At 30.5% G+C, this 15,859-nt stretch overlaps 1 protein-coding gene across 2 annotated transcripts in view; it reads left to right on the top strand.

Moving 5' to 3' along the window:
* The window catches only part of LOC143223545 (14-3-3 protein zeta-like), a 29,497-nt gene extending 14,367 nt beyond the window's left edge, over nucleotides 1–15,130 (top strand). For both annotated transcript variants that reach the window (XM_076451638.1, XM_076451637.1), the window contains exons 3-6: nucleotides 992–1,115; nucleotides 7,682–7,845; nucleotides 9,708–9,803; nucleotides 12,404–15,130. In XM_076451638.1, coding sequence (XP_076307753.1) covers nucleotides 992–1,115; nucleotides 7,682–7,845; nucleotides 9,708–9,803; nucleotides 12,404–12,463 — 444 coding nt within the window. In that variant the 3' untranslated portion in view covers nucleotides 12,464–15,130. The remainder of the gene's footprint in view (nucleotides 1–991; nucleotides 1,116–7,681; nucleotides 7,846–9,707; nucleotides 9,804–12,403) is intronic.
* Nucleotides 15,131–15,859: the final 729 nt, after the last annotated feature.

Here is a 15,859-nt window from a genome sequence, read left to right as displayed (position 1 = left end):
TAATGCCATGTTAACCTGCTTGTCATTCAGAAAAACTAGCATACAACAATAAGGAATTAAGTAAGAAATGTAATTGTTAGTTATGTAACTAGTTGTCGATCTACCAGGCTGTTCACAAAAAACAAATTCTGAATTCAAAAATATGTGATCTGAGAATTTATTTTAAACATAAAATACTTGGACTACTTGGTGCCATAAAGCAAAACAAAGGATTCAGAATTTTGCAGTTGCTCCATTTTAATGTATGAATATCACACTGTAATGGAACTTTTGCTTCTATGATTCTGGAAAACATTTTTTTTATTGCATAATGTGCAACCCATAAGTTTGGAATTTTTATCCTGTGTACATGTAGATTTATTATAGGGGTCATGATTTTCCCATTTTGCCTCTGTTTCTTGTTGTGGAGAACTATTTCTGAATTCTCAGGATTCAGATATGATGTCGAATATGCCACACACAGATTTAATGCACTAGTACCGTTTATATAAATATAATTATGTCCATGTAAATACTCCACAGGTTGTGAATTTGTGGATGGATCTTCACCAAAATTTTCAATTTTGTCTCATTGATGGATCTTTATCAAATTTGGCATGAAGGTTTGTTGAGTGTATGAGAAGGTACATCCAAATTTGTTTTCACATTTTGTGTTTTGCTATTTTTATTAGTGTTTTGGTGTGTTTTTTTTTTTTTATTATATATGAAGGAAAACTTTTCATGTCCTAAGATAGCCTTTCATTGATCATGAATTTACATAACTTTTGTCCAAGGTATAGGTATTCCATCTAGTTTGATCTAAAGAGTAAAATATTTTTAAAAAATCATATGTAATTGAAAATAATTTCTTAACTTGCATTTGTAATCTTTCTGTAAGGTGACCTTTTCATAAAAAAAATTGATTCTATTTAACTAACTTCAGCTGTGGTTTGAAACAATTCATTCAGAATCTTGCACACAGTTAAGAATTTAACATATATTCATGTTACAGGGTCTTTTAGACAAGTACCTGATTCCTAAAGCTAGCAATGCAGAAAGTAAAGTTTTCTACCTAAAGATGAAAGGAGACTACTATAGGTATCTGGCTGAAGTTGCAACAGGAGATCAGAGAAACAGTAAGTTAGTACTTGTGTATAAAAATCAGTTTGTTTATTATCAGAATAATTTAACCTTAGCATGAAAATTTACTACACATGGATTGTTTTTGTTCAAGTAATGGATTCTAGCAGAAAGAATTTATCTGATATCATGTGTGGTTAAAATGTTTAATGTAAAGCAATGCCTTCATACTTTTCAGTGTAAAGTTGACTTACTGACAAAAGATTTGGGCAAAAGTATGGTTTATTATTGTATAATGCAAAACTGTTCAGTTACAGTATGCTTAAACATACATGGCTTTGTTTTTTCTTCCCCTAATTATGAAATGTGGATTAATTATTTTGGATAGTACAGTCTGGCATGGCTAGGTGGATAAGGCACTCAACTCATAATCTGAGGGTTGCAGGTTCGAATCCCTGTCACACCAAACATGTTCACCCTTTCAGCTGTGGGGCATTATAATGGACAATTAATTCCACTATTTGTTGGTAAGAGCAGCCCAAGAGTTGGAGGTGGGTGGTGATGACTAGCTGCCTTCCCTCTAGTTTTACGCTTCTAAATTAGGGACGGCTAGTGCAGATAGCTCTCAAGTAGCTTTGTGCAAAACTCAAACCAAACTATTTTGATTAATAAAGACATTAGCAGTCTAACTGTGGTTAACTGCCCTCAGTATTAGAATCTCCCTAGTTCTTAGGTTTTTAAAATAGTCATTCTGCTGCCAAGAAACTATTTCATCTTTATTCTGGCTTCAGATTGTTTCATGTACTTTTAGTAAACATCGAATCTTGCAGAGGTTGCATATTTTAGATATTTAATATTAATGACAAGTGGGCTAGCAATTTGAATTAAATTTCTGTATGTAATGTATCTCTTACACTAGGGAAAGAATTATTTTATAACTTGCACATTTACAGAATCTGACATTTTATGTAACATAGATCTCGTTTTTTTAGATATAAATTTATTTTGCATGGTCCCTTTATTTGAATTGCAAATTTTGTGCATAATGCTTAACTTTATAATATTAAATTAACTGTCATAAACATAAGTGTTCTCACATTAATGCTGAGAACTTGCCCAGAAATTCACATCACAGGCCTGAATAAAATGCAAATTTTTCTCTAGTTTAGCTTGTCACTAAAAATTATTTTTCTTTTGAGCCTGTGGCTAAGTTAGTGGAAATAAGTAATGAAAATCATTGTCGCATTTACTTTATGGCATTTTGGAGGTTTCATATCATTGGTTAATTTGGACACTTACATTCAGACTTGACTGGTTAAATGAAATCAAGCACCAGCAAACAAGGCAGTGATTGGTTAGTAGCTTTCATTTATGTGAGTGTGTAGTTTTAAACCAGTAGTATTTTGCTTGAAAATACATGCACACATTCTTTTTTGGTAACATTTTGTATTTTCAGTGTTCTCATGTGGGAATGCAAATAAGTAACTTTAATTCTGTTGATTGAATGGACATACAAACTTGTTCCTATGGTACATGGATTTAAAAACATGAAAATAAAGTGGTTGTTCAAGAGGGGGTTATAAGGTGGTAAGATTATGGATATTACTTATGTTGAAAAATAAATTTTTAATGTTTAATTGTCACATTGATTGCCTTAATCTAAATTTTACTGGAGGGAATACGATTTTGAAATTTGTTAAAAGAATAATAAAAGCAAAGGGAAACCAATTTTATTCATCTTTTTTTGAAATCTTCTGATTAAATATTTATATAGGTGGATTTAATGGGTTGCTGAAAGAACAGGTTTTTTGTGTAAGACAGTGAACATGGACTCAACTATTAAAGACTAGCTGTACTTGCCTGATGTTGCCCAGATATTACCTGAACAGAAGGCCAGTATTTATTTCCAAACAAAGGTCTTATGTTCATTATGGTTTTTGCAATTGGTACTGTGCATGCAGTTGCTGTCTCTGTAAAATTGCCACTCTTGATTAGTCTTTGCTCAGGGATGTAACTTGTCTTTGTTGGCTGTCAGGACATGTTCCACTTTCTTGTGGAGTTCTGCTCTTGCACAGGTTTTGTTGCTTGTGATTGACAATCAAAATTGTTTTTTCTTGACATTTTACTTTGAGATAAGTAATTAGTGGCAGAAATATTTACTATACTTAATTTTCTCCTCCAAAAATAAAGTAAATTAACACTCCTATGAAAAGTGGGGCCTAATAGGCCCCAGAGCAACTTGAAAGCTTATTAATATTAGGCTAATAATTTTGTATTTAAATGAAATTGCAATTTAAATTCATTAATGAATGGATTAACGAGATTCCCACTGTCCCTATCTACTATCTAGCGAAACCACAGCCAGGGGAACGGGCTTGGAGAAATCAGGACTAGAAACGTCTTTTTGTAGGAGTGTTAAAACTAAATTTTTGCAGAATTTCATGGGCTTGTCTTATCTACACTGTAAGTCTTGTTTGTCAGTAAACACAACAGCATTGCATGGAATATTCTGATTCTTTGGTAGCAGCACATTCATCAATAAAATATGCATTTCACTAATATTGTTTACTCTTAAATTATGTCAAAAAGCCAATCTTTTTCCTTTGGAAAATATTTAGACTACAAAGTTCTCATTAGAGCTAAAAATGTGGTAACACATGCTAAACCAAAGTATGCTGACTCCATATCTGTAGGCTTGCTACTGTAGGGGCTGAAAGGTGCAAACTGACCTTTATTTGAGATTGTTTTCATACATCACTGAAACTATTTTAGATTAAACTTCTAATACCAAAGATATGTATGAGAACTTGTGGAAGCAGTCTTACACTATTATTTCTGTAGCTGATGTTAATATAGACCAACTGTAGGGTTGGCAAATCCTGTCCCTAATTTTAAAACAAACTGATAAGTTGGTTTACTGTTTAACATGCTTAAAAGAAATGTGAAGCCAACAAATTTTGACTAATTTAAGCAGTCTCTGACAAGAAAAGTGCAACTTTCAGAATATGAAAAGTCTTTACTAGAGAAAATAAATGTAATGAGTTTATCTAATAGTATAAACCTAACAGCCATTGTTGAGCACACAAGAAAAAACACCTTCACTCACCCTAAATTCATCCAAAAATTTAGGAGCTAAATAAGAAAGTGGTTGGAGTTTTAAGTCTTTTTTTTTTTTTTTTTTAAATTGGTGTACACTATGGAAGTGTGTGGATCATGTTTGTTTTTATAAAAAAGATAAGTATATACATGTCTTGTTAGGGTAATTTTAAAAATTGGAAGTTGCATTTAAACATCTATTGTAAGATGAGGATTTTTTTATGTGTATGTTGTAACTTTTAACTTATTGGTAAAACTGAAGTTTGTAGACAATTTAACAGAACATTTTCAAAAGAAGGATGTAGTCCTTGTTAACATTTATAATTGAAAGTTTGTGCTTCTCAGAACTGTTTTATGTATTACATGAAAGTCAAAACTGTGGCAAATTATCTGTGATGATGAGAAAACCCACTCATAGAGAAAAAATGTATGTAAAAACTGGTATGGGTTGAGAAAAGTTGTGTAGAGGAATGAACAACATTTCGACCTTCAGTTGTTGTCAGGTTCACAAAGAAAGAAAGAGGTAACTGACAGATAGCTGACCATGTTTGAAGGGGGTTGGGTAATTGAGTGTAGAAATGTAGAGGGTGCACTTAGGTGTTTAATTATATTTATTAATGTAGGTATAATGGTGTTTGGCATAAGCATGGGCAACCCAGTATCTCCAGTTCTAGCCAATATTTTTATGACACAAGTTGAAATACAAGCAATTAACACAGCATTACACCCACCACTACTGGTAGAGATATGTAGATATGATTGCGGGATTCAGATCTACAGAACACACACTTAATTTTTTCAATCACATTAACTCTGTACATCCCAACATTACCTTCACATGTGAACAGGAGTAAAGCAATCAAATATCATTTTTTAACCTCAAAATTACAAGGATCGATACACAATTTAAAACAGGAATCCACTGAAAAATCACCCATACTGGATTATACATTCCTTGGGACTCGGCACATGAAACAAAACAAAAAAACTCAACATACTAAAAAAACCAACTAAACACACCCATAAAACTATGCTCACCAGATAAAAATAACGATGAATTAGACAAAACAATACTTTATAAACATCAATAAGTTTCCTCCACAAACCGTAGAAAACATTATACGCACACACCTAGACAGAGAGCAAAATCAATTAACAAAAGTAAATATATTCCACAAATTAAAAAATCACGAAACCATATACTACTGCATACCATATATTCCCAACATTAGCAGAAAAATAACAAACATTTGGCAAAAACTAGTAACAAAATATGACATTCCAATTTAATACCAAATTTATTCAAAAACCAGGCACTAAACTAAGGTCTATACTATGTAAAAACCACACCAACATTATTTATAAAATATAATGTGATAACTGCCACTACTTGTATTGGAGAAACAAGTAGAAAATAGAAATCAGATTCAAAGAACACAAAGTCACTGTCACACATTTTTGAAAACTGAAAATCAAATAAATAACTATATAGAATACCCAAATTTTAAATAAATAAACAAATGCAAAATTAAAGAAGCCTTACTTATATAACAGCTCAAACCCAAAATAAACCAATATAAAGGAACACCTTTATAACTATTAATAAATATAATCAAACATCTAAGCATGCCCTCTACATTCTTACACTCAGTTACCTTCTTTGTAAACCTGATGATGATTGAAGGTCAAAATGTTTTGTTCCTCTATGTAAAAAATTTTCTCAACCCATACCAGCCCTTTTTACATATTGTGGCAAGTTATAGTTTGGCATAGTAATCAGGTCTAAACTTTAGGTTTTAAAAATATTACACATTCAAAATTCTGTCACTTTGTTATTGCAAATGGATTTAAGTTGATCTGGAGTACAAAGTGCTATCCTCATTCTGTTGAGGTAGCATTTGATTAGACTACATACATTTTTCTTGAGCCAATTTCACCATACAGTTAATATTCATTGGACTGGACATTTCATATTAAAGATTTGTTCATGTACAAAGATCTTCATAGTGTAAAATTTAATTAGTATTTGTTCTGAATCTGAACAGTTATTTTTAATTGTACTTTATGTTGATATATGATTAAGTAATTTGTACAGTTTTACAGTAGTCAGGGGTCAATGAGGTGATAATTCACCACAAAACACATTCACTTGCAAGCAGTGGATGATCACATATTTTTTTGAAGATTGAATTTATCATTAATTATGTGCATATAGAATGAAAATGCATAGAAAATTAGCATCAGTAAAATGTTATGTTTACTTGAAGTAAACATACTTTTATTGTGTATTTTGTATTAAAATGCCCATAGGTTTCAGTAAAATGATTTTTATGAAGACTGACATTGTCACTTTAACATGCAATGTATATTATTGATAACATACATGTACAATAATAAACTGCTTAGTTTATTAATATACAGGTTTTGTTAGCTTACTACCAGTCATGCCAGTAATATGTATTTTTGCATTTATAGGTTGATAATGCATGCTATTAATATTTATTGTATTTAGCCTTACTCATTTGACTGAGTGGCTAAATAATCCAGAACAAAAATCATTACAAATGTTCCATTACAAAGGTTTCTGTTGTCCTTTGAGTTCTAACTTGATTTTCATATAAGGTTATTGATCTTTTTATTGTAATTTTCATACTTGGTAATGGATTTGTGTAAACTTCAAAACATTGAAATGCATTTAGCATACATAGGAGGTAGCAAGTTTTTTTGAAAATACAACTACTACTAGTATTTACAGATGGGAGTTGTATAAATGCATTTTTCATTGAATATTATTTCCAAAATATAATAGAAAAGAATAAGTTTGTTAAGATAGAAAAGTTATTACACAGTATCTGAATATTTACTCCTTGAAATGGAAGATATTTTTTGATTTTGTTGTTATTATTTGGAAAATTTTATAAAAACAGCATGAAATATCCATTTGCTATTTTGCTGAAACATTCAGTAATTTTGAAAGCTAGTTAACTTTTAAGTTTGATAGTTTAATTTGACTTTGCATTAGTTATATAGAATTAGATGTTAAATTTTTTCTGGATTTTTACAAGTGTTTGAAAGTACTTAGTTTGGAAAAAGTGATTATTTCTTTATGGAAATAGAAAATAGGTTATTTCGAGTTACTGTTACTATAAATATTTATTTAAAATTTCATCTTAAATTTGAGAAAATGTTGGTGCTTTAGTTAGTTTTTTTTTTTTTTTTTTTTTGTAAAGGCTGTTAATGGGATTATTCAGTGAGATATATTTGGCCTTTGAAGAAATTGCATATTTTGTTAATTGTACAGAACAAACTGTCACTTGCTTTTGGCTTGCAGGTGTTATTGATGAGTCTTAAAGCTTACCAAGGAGCATTTGGTATTAGTAAGACAATACAGCAAATCCTATTTGGTTGGGCCTTGCTTTGAATTTCTCTGTACTTTATTATGAAATACTGATTTTGCCTGAAGGCTTGCCAGTTGGCAAAACAGATACACATACTAAAACTGTTTCCCTTTTTTCTTGATTTCTAGGTGTGGTTGAGGAATCTCAGAAAGCTTACCAGGAGGCTTTTGATATTACAAAGAATAAAATGCAGCCAACGCATCCTATTCGTCTGGGTCTTGCATTGAACTTTTCAGTATTTTATTATGAAATTCTGAATGCTCCTGATCGAGCCTGTCATTTGGCTAAACAGGTAAACAGATGATTAAATATCTGGTTTGATACTAACCAGTATATTCAGTTTGTTAACTGCATGCAATTGTCAAATGTGATATCTCTAGATCTTGCATATCCACCATTAAAAACTCCCAAAATTCCTCCATTTTCACTTGACAGGAAACATTCTGCAAATTGCTAAGTAGTACAATACAGCATTTTGAGTGAAAACAATTAGATATATGTAGTTGTTGAAAAACAGCTCAATAAAAACTGAAATGTTTTTGTCATGGTCCTGTACATGTCTATATGTTTCAAGAGTTGTGTTTTGATATCTTTGACCTGGTAACATTTGTCATTAAAAAAAAAAAAGTTCTTGGCATACAATTATTCTTTTGGTGTTAGTAAACAAGTATAATGTTTTTAACCTTGTAAAGACAAAGTAGGGATTGATACACATAATCAAACTATAGTTACAAGTAATGTAGAACGTTTAAATGCCACAAAAACTATTGAAACAAAGATAAAACTACAAAACTGAATGACGAGGGAGTGGGGTATTTGGAAGAAAATCTGTTAATTCAATGAGAATTAGAAAATGATATTTTTGTAGACATTCAGGAAGCAGGAGCTTAAGAGCTATAGAATTTTTCTAGAAATCCATGGCCCTTGAATTTATGGAAATCATTTCACCTTAATAATGACCTACGAACCTAAAAATACTATCATGTTCTTCACTAACTAGTCATTTCAGTATTTAACAAAATACATCCTATATATATAGTCATGTAGACCTCCTAGCATGTACACCAAAAACTGTTTTGTCTTCAGTAGGCACAGCAAATTTGAGGACTTGCAGTATTGGCTAAAAAACCAGACACTTTTGGTTTGCAATCTTGTTTTTATGGAATCTGTTATGTTGACTTATTTTTCTAACATGGTGTGTTATTCATTATACCAGACTTCTTGTTTTCAGGCTTCTTCTCTACTTTCGGTTGTGATGTGCAGTCCTTTACTTGTTACTACAGTTTAAAATACTTTAGAGAATATCAAAACAAATATTACATCATTCATTCATTCTTATTCTTACCTAAGTTATAAAGAAAAAATTACTATTAAGTATATTTAATATTTTTTATGTTGATACTATTTTATGCAAGTTATTTTTAACAGTGATTTAACATTATTTAACAGTGATAGAAAATTGTTTTAGATATGGTCCTGTAATGATTAACACTAAAATATCAATAATTAATTAAAATTTACATTATGTAATTCATATAAAGTGTTAAAACTAAAAATAGAGAATAAATTTAACGTGTAAGCAGCTTGACAAGTATATCAATTTTTACTTTACAAATACTAACAAACCCAGTTTTCCAGGTAATTGTTTTTTGAAGAAAGATGGAGTACATTGCAGATATTATGAATCAAATTAGAAAAGGTGCTTCTAAATTATTGTGAAAAAACTCGACCAAGAGGACAATTCTGTTTTTCACACCTGATAGTATTCAAATTGTCTTTTGTTCTGGGTGTAATTGAACAGGAGTGAGGATTAACATTATCTTTGAGTCGTGATGTTTTATAAAAGATTGTACTTTGGTGGTTTATTTTTATCAGTAGTAAAACTTGTTTGCTTCCTAAACATTTGGTCATGTTATGGATACTGGTTTTGTCTCAAAGTATCTGTATCATTTGTTTTCTGTTTCATAACTTGGACTGAAAATTAAATTGTTATTCCATGTGTAATTATGGATGTTTTAGTGTATACCTTTTCTCAGAATATATTAAATATCAACCAAAGGGTAGTCCTTATTGTTTAGGTAATATGGCAATAGATGTTTATAAAATTAAAAATCGTGCTGTATAGTGGTTTTAAAATACATGTTGTTTTATCAGGCATTTGATGATGCTATTGCTGAGTTGGACACATTGAATGAAGATTCCTATAAAGACAGTACACTAATTATGCAGCTTTTGAGGGATAACCTGACGGTAAGTAATACTATAAGATAACCTTACTATTGTTCTCAATGCATGGGTAACATTGTTGTTTTTTTTAAATATCTGGGCCAAGTATCAGCTGTTTACAGGGCCCCTCATAAAAATTGACACAAAAAAACATACAAAGATTAGAAATGCTAGTGATCACCAAAGAACATTGAACTTTCAAATTGAACTAACAAAATGTGAATAACAGGTTACAGAATGTCTATTTTTAGAATTTGTTTAAATTGTACTTGAGGAGGGACAGTAACATCTCGTCATTTGGGGGTTAAAATCTTGACTTTTAGTGTGATAATGTCACCAGCAGTGCCAAAAGCCTGTTCTGTCCATGCTGGTTGAAGGTGTGATGATGACTTGGTGTCGGAGCTGTTGTGGGGAATTGAACTTCATTTGACTTTCAAAAGTTGGGTGGATCTGGATTCTGTGAATGGAAAATTAGTGGCTCATAGAAAAAACATTGCAGTTCATACAAGGAAGTTGAGGCATTGGCATTTGTCTGCTTTTAAAATAAGATAAACTGGGGTAATATTATAACTTTTTGAAGAAAAAAAGGCACAATGTTAATGTAAAATGAGTATTATAGAAAAGTTCATAGTATGCAAACCAACAAAACAATGAATGGTTTGTAATGTGGAAACAAAGGGGAGAAAGAGAGCTGAAGGGGGGTTTGGTGGAGAAATAGAGAGTAAAAGAGTATACTGAATCTTTGGCTCAAACTACACTTGTGGGTCATCTACCTTTGAAACAGTGTAGAACTTGTTTGGGGGTTCTTGATCAGAGATAATGAACTTGTATTAATAATGAAAGCAACTTAACTTTTGATAGGCTTGGCTTTCTCTTTGTCAAGAAATAAGAATTTGTAAGACGCATCAGTTAAGGTCATGACTGCATAAACTTTGGTTTCTTTACAGGAGACTAATTACTTATCCATTTATTTTAATAGAGAATTTCTCTGTGAGCAGACTGTTGATATTCAGGTCAAAATGTTTCTTCAAGATCTTCAGTGTTGGGATGAAATTGGATGCACAGGTGTTTGAGTGATTCAAATTCCTTGTTTTATGCCCAGATGGCTCAAGAACACAGGAAACATTTTCCTGTAGGGGTCGCTTGGATTGATCATAGGCATAGATTGTCAGAGCTAGTTTTTGCTTGACTAGTCATTTGAGCATATTTGTGAAAGCCATTTCACCATGTTGACACATCCTGAATTAACTCTTTTTAATGACGAACTTGGTATAATACCCAAGTTCATCTACACATTTGCACTATAACTTTTGATACGTTACGTTCATCTTCACAAAATTTGGTAGGCTTTAGGTAAATATTACAAGTATTTTATACAGAAAATTAGATATTTTAATGAAATACTTTTACCAAATACTTTGTAAAAAAATATCAAGACTGTTTCATTACATGTCGGAGTTGTAAGTGATTTCATTTTATGATTGAAGAAAATCTTTTCTTTGTACCAGAAATTTATTTGTGCAAGTTCTAAAACAACCTAAATACATTTTAGATGTTTGTTTTCAGTGAGACTGTTTTCTGCAGTCGAACTATGCGAGGTTTGTCACTTGACCAACCTTGTAAAAATCATTTAAAAAAATTAAGATATAAATATAAATAACATTTTTCAAGAGAGAGTGACTACATATTATAACATGAAATTAAAAATGTTTATAATCTGTGTGTAAATAACTTGCATTGAAACAGTGCAAACATATTACATACCCAGTAATATAAAACTGACCTTTAGTCTTCCTGTCTTGGCTTAGTTTTAGTGGAGTGATATTTTATACATCCATATTTCAATTATTAAACTTGTTTTTCTCAATATTAAACAGTCAGTAACTAAGATGTATTTAATTTTAAGAAATATGAAACTTTGAGCAGTATGCAATCTTGGTTTCTGGTCTAAAGAGGTGACATTCTAGGCTGCTGATTAGTTATTCACATGTGTATTGAAGTAAGTGTATATGAAGGACCATTTACAAATATGGAAAGAGAATAATTGGGACTACAGTGTTTGGTTTCAGTGTACATAAACTATATCTCAGCGAAATAAAACGATATGAGCTTATTATATATTCTAGTTTGTAAATATTAGTAATTTGAGCTCCAAATTTCTGTGAAACTATAAACTTGGAATTTGATATCACAGACATCAAATTTTAAACAGTGCTGCATTCGATATACTACATAACTCACTAAAATCTATATATAGGTGTTATTTTAATATTTACTTTTAAATTGAGAAATTAACTTTTATATAATTTTAAAGTTTGAATTATAATCTAAAATTTGATTCTGAACTTGCTAACATAAATTCATAAAATATTAGTGCAGTAAAAGTATGAATACGTGTCAATAAATGCAATTATATGGCCTTTGACTAGTGACATGTAGTGAAAGATTTAATTTCTTCTGGATAAGATTGATGCTAGGTTTAACTTTTCTCGGTTTGTTTTTCCAAAATTTTGCTTAAATAACATTGTATTATATATTACCTTTAATATTGACTTAATGAGTAATTTAATGATTATATTTGTTACTGTTACACTGAAATATTAATTATATTTTTCTGTATTTAGTTATGGACGTCAGATACCCAAGGTGATGGAGAGGAAACCACAGAAACTCAAGATAATTAATCCCATTAAGACTGAGCATTCCCATATCTGCCATAACTTAAACCTAAAAGACAAAGCCTTTTACTGTTATAACTTGCACACCACCATTTCTGAATTAAAATTTCAGATTTAATAGTGTTGGAACTTGTCAGATCTTCAGAATAAATTTCCCTGTGGTTATTTTTAATGCTAAGTGGTTCAACTAAGCATGTGTTCTTGGTCTTACAAAAAGCACCTTTGTGTGCTTGTTGTGTATTGTATTATTTCAACAGTTGAACATGAGCTTGTCTTTACTTGTGAACTTCCAAGAGAACAGTAAATCACAGGGAAGTAACAGATCAGTTATCTGTAGTCTTGTTGTGCTAATCAATTCTTTTTAGATCATTGATGAGCCAAAACAGTTTTCTATGTAATGCCTTTTTCTTTTGTGTTGTAAGTTTGTGTAAAGTGTAGGTAAGTTATTGAAGTGCACTGAAAAGGGGGATCTTTTAAAAGATTCACCAGAATTTGAAAAATGTAGTTTTCTTTAGGCCTAAATTTTTGGCAATATATTTTGTAAGATGATGTGTTTTAAAGTCTTGGTAGTTTTGTTTTGAACTCTACTAACTACTGTGCACAATCACAATTGAAGCATTTCCTCTGGTATTTAGGCAATACTTATGTGTTTCTTGCAGACAAATTACTAGTCTCTTATTCAGCTGTGTAGTGTATGGGTCTTCTGCTCTTCCAGTATGATTGTCTTAGTCCTGCTTGTTATGTGATGTATAAGTAAACATGTTGCTTGTTTTTTGTGCATGCCTATTTTATAGTTTCTTCAATAAAAGTTGAGTTGTATGGAAATAAAACTACGAATGTAGTTTTCCAATTATCAGTACAACAACTCTAATAGTAAACAGCTTTAAAAATATGAAACACTTAAGCTTTCAACTTTGTGTAACCAAACTATTTAAATATATTATAGGAGTTTTTTTTTTAAATTAAATGGTATTATTGTGTATAGATTTAAACAGTTTACTTTCAGCTCAATTTAAACTTGGAGTACAGATGCATACACCTTCAATATAAAATGTATTGTCTTCCTCAGAAGAATCCATAAACTTGTGATTTTCCTATCAACATTAATATATTGAAATTATTGTTGGGTTCATAAGTGAGCATAATCTGTAATTAATGTTATAATTTAAAGCATTTCTTTATTCTGAATTCAAAGTTTAAAAAATTAGGTTTTTTATTTTAGATATATTTTTAAAACATTGTTCCATTAATATACTTAACACAACTATCTGTGATGTAGGGATTTTTTCATAATTGTACTGACTTTAAAGTGGTTTTTGGACTTTTAATGACACAAGTCTAAAAGTACAAAAATTAAATTAAAAGGGCATTTTTATTAGAACAGTTACATGCATATGCATAAACTGACAGTTTAATTGTGTTCCAAGTGGTTGATGCAAAGCATAAATGTAGTAAGAAATATTAATGTTTTGTATTTTATCTCTTGGTATACTTTATTATATCAACACTGTCTGGGAGCTAAGTTGTTTTACCCCTTTATCCACTGATGTAACTACCTAGGTCAGTATAAAAAATCTTTATAAATAATAGCTATTGTTCTTTAATTTACATAGAAAACTAGTTGTGGTATGCCTGGCTTTGTACTAAACTTTGCTAATAAATCTTTTAATATGTAAAAGTAACTGAAAATTTAATAGTTTTGGAGTTTTTTCAGATCCTTGTCTTTCTTTATGATTTAAAAGAAAATGTTTTAAAGAGGTTTTAGTACATCTTCTTGAATAATGGTAAAGGCAACCATTGTCATTTTTAATAAAATAGAATTAGTTGAAAGTTTGATCTTGTGTTTGGTTTATTTAATGACATATTAGGATATATTTTTTATTTTCCTGATGTTTTTAGAGATATTGTTTTATGGTGGGTAATGTTCATGGTTTTTCTGTTTGAAGAGAAAAAATTGTTTTTTGTGTATGTACAGAAATAACTAAATTATATAGTTATGCTATAAGAGAGGGATTAAAAGGAATGTTTTAAGATTCTAGTCTTGTTTAAAACACAGACTCAGTTGCTTATGTGTTATTGAGCATAGTAATGAATTTCTTAGCACTAAATAACCGTCCTAATTTTATGATGCTTTTTATTTCCTGATTTTTGAATTGAAAGTATTTTGTGTTTCTGGTTCTAAGATTTAGAGCAGTATTGAATTGTTACGTTAGCCTTGTTACCAACTTAAAATCTACTTGTGTACAATATGAAAATAGTTGGCATATACCCTAAACCTGCAAATTATTTTCTTGTTAATGAAAAATTTATTCAAATTATTATTGCTTTATGCTGAAAAGCCTAGCATGGGAAAATTTTGGCATTTAATGTTTGTACAATCCCCTTTTAATATTAAAATAAACAGTTGTTTTTAAGGTTAAAAATTAAGAACATTTTTAACAAATTTAGTTTTTCAAAACTCCAGCAAAATCTAAGTTACTTGCATCCAATATTAAGCATCAGAAAACAAAAACCAGTCTGTTTTGTAAATTGCAAGGTCTGCGTGGGAATAAGAGAAAGCATATTGACGTTTTGTCTTTAAACAACACTGGAGTAAATTTATAGTTACCATCTTAACCTTACTTGGTGTAATAATCGTGTGTTGTGTGCTATTAAACTAAGCATGGTTGGTTACATGGTTTGAACAGACTCGAATTTTATAATGAATGTTAAATTCTACTCTTTCTTTTGACCATCACCTGGGATCACTCAATTTGCATGAAAATGAACATTAGGTTTATATTAATTAGAAGTCAACCTTTCAGTCCATAAGCAAAATGCATATGGGGCAGATGGAAAAGCTTAATTTTTCATAAATATTGTATAATTCTTTGTAATTGTGAAGAAAACAAACTGTTCAAATGTTGTATGTGTAATAGTTTATTATAACTTTTTATAATCCAGTAAAGGGGCAAGCACGTACTGTAGGACAGAACATTAGAACTGAAAAAATCCATTGAAGGGGGACTTGTATGTTAACTAGGTAGTTTTGTTCAAGACTAATTTCATATCATTTATTACTTTTAAATACGATTTTGTGGAGCAAAACAAGTATGGAGAAGGATGTAATCTTGGTGGTTTTACTGTCATATGATGGATATTAAATGTTTTGTTTACTTATGTTCCTAGTTGGTTGAGTGTTCTTTTGGTTGGCTGGACGTCCATGGACTTTTCGACGTCAACCATTTAGGCCCCATTCTTAGTATCCTGTTTCATAATGCTCTTTCCTGAGTATCAAAACTTGTTGCATATACATTAGTAGTATATAGTATGTCTAATAGCTCTTGTTTTGCAGAATTCTGACATCATCAGGTATTGTATACCAATTTACACATTGTATGTGGTCATTGTTCTTTATATCAT

Source organism: Tachypleus tridentatus, chromosome 8, assembly GCF_004210375.1.
Source record: "Tachypleus tridentatus isolate NWPU-2018 chromosome 8, ASM421037v1, whole genome shotgun sequence".
NCBI classification, from domain to species: Eukaryota; Metazoa; Arthropoda; class Merostomata; order Xiphosura; family Limulidae; genus Tachypleus; species Tachypleus tridentatus.
This window is presented reverse-complemented; position numbering and strand designations above follow the sequence as displayed.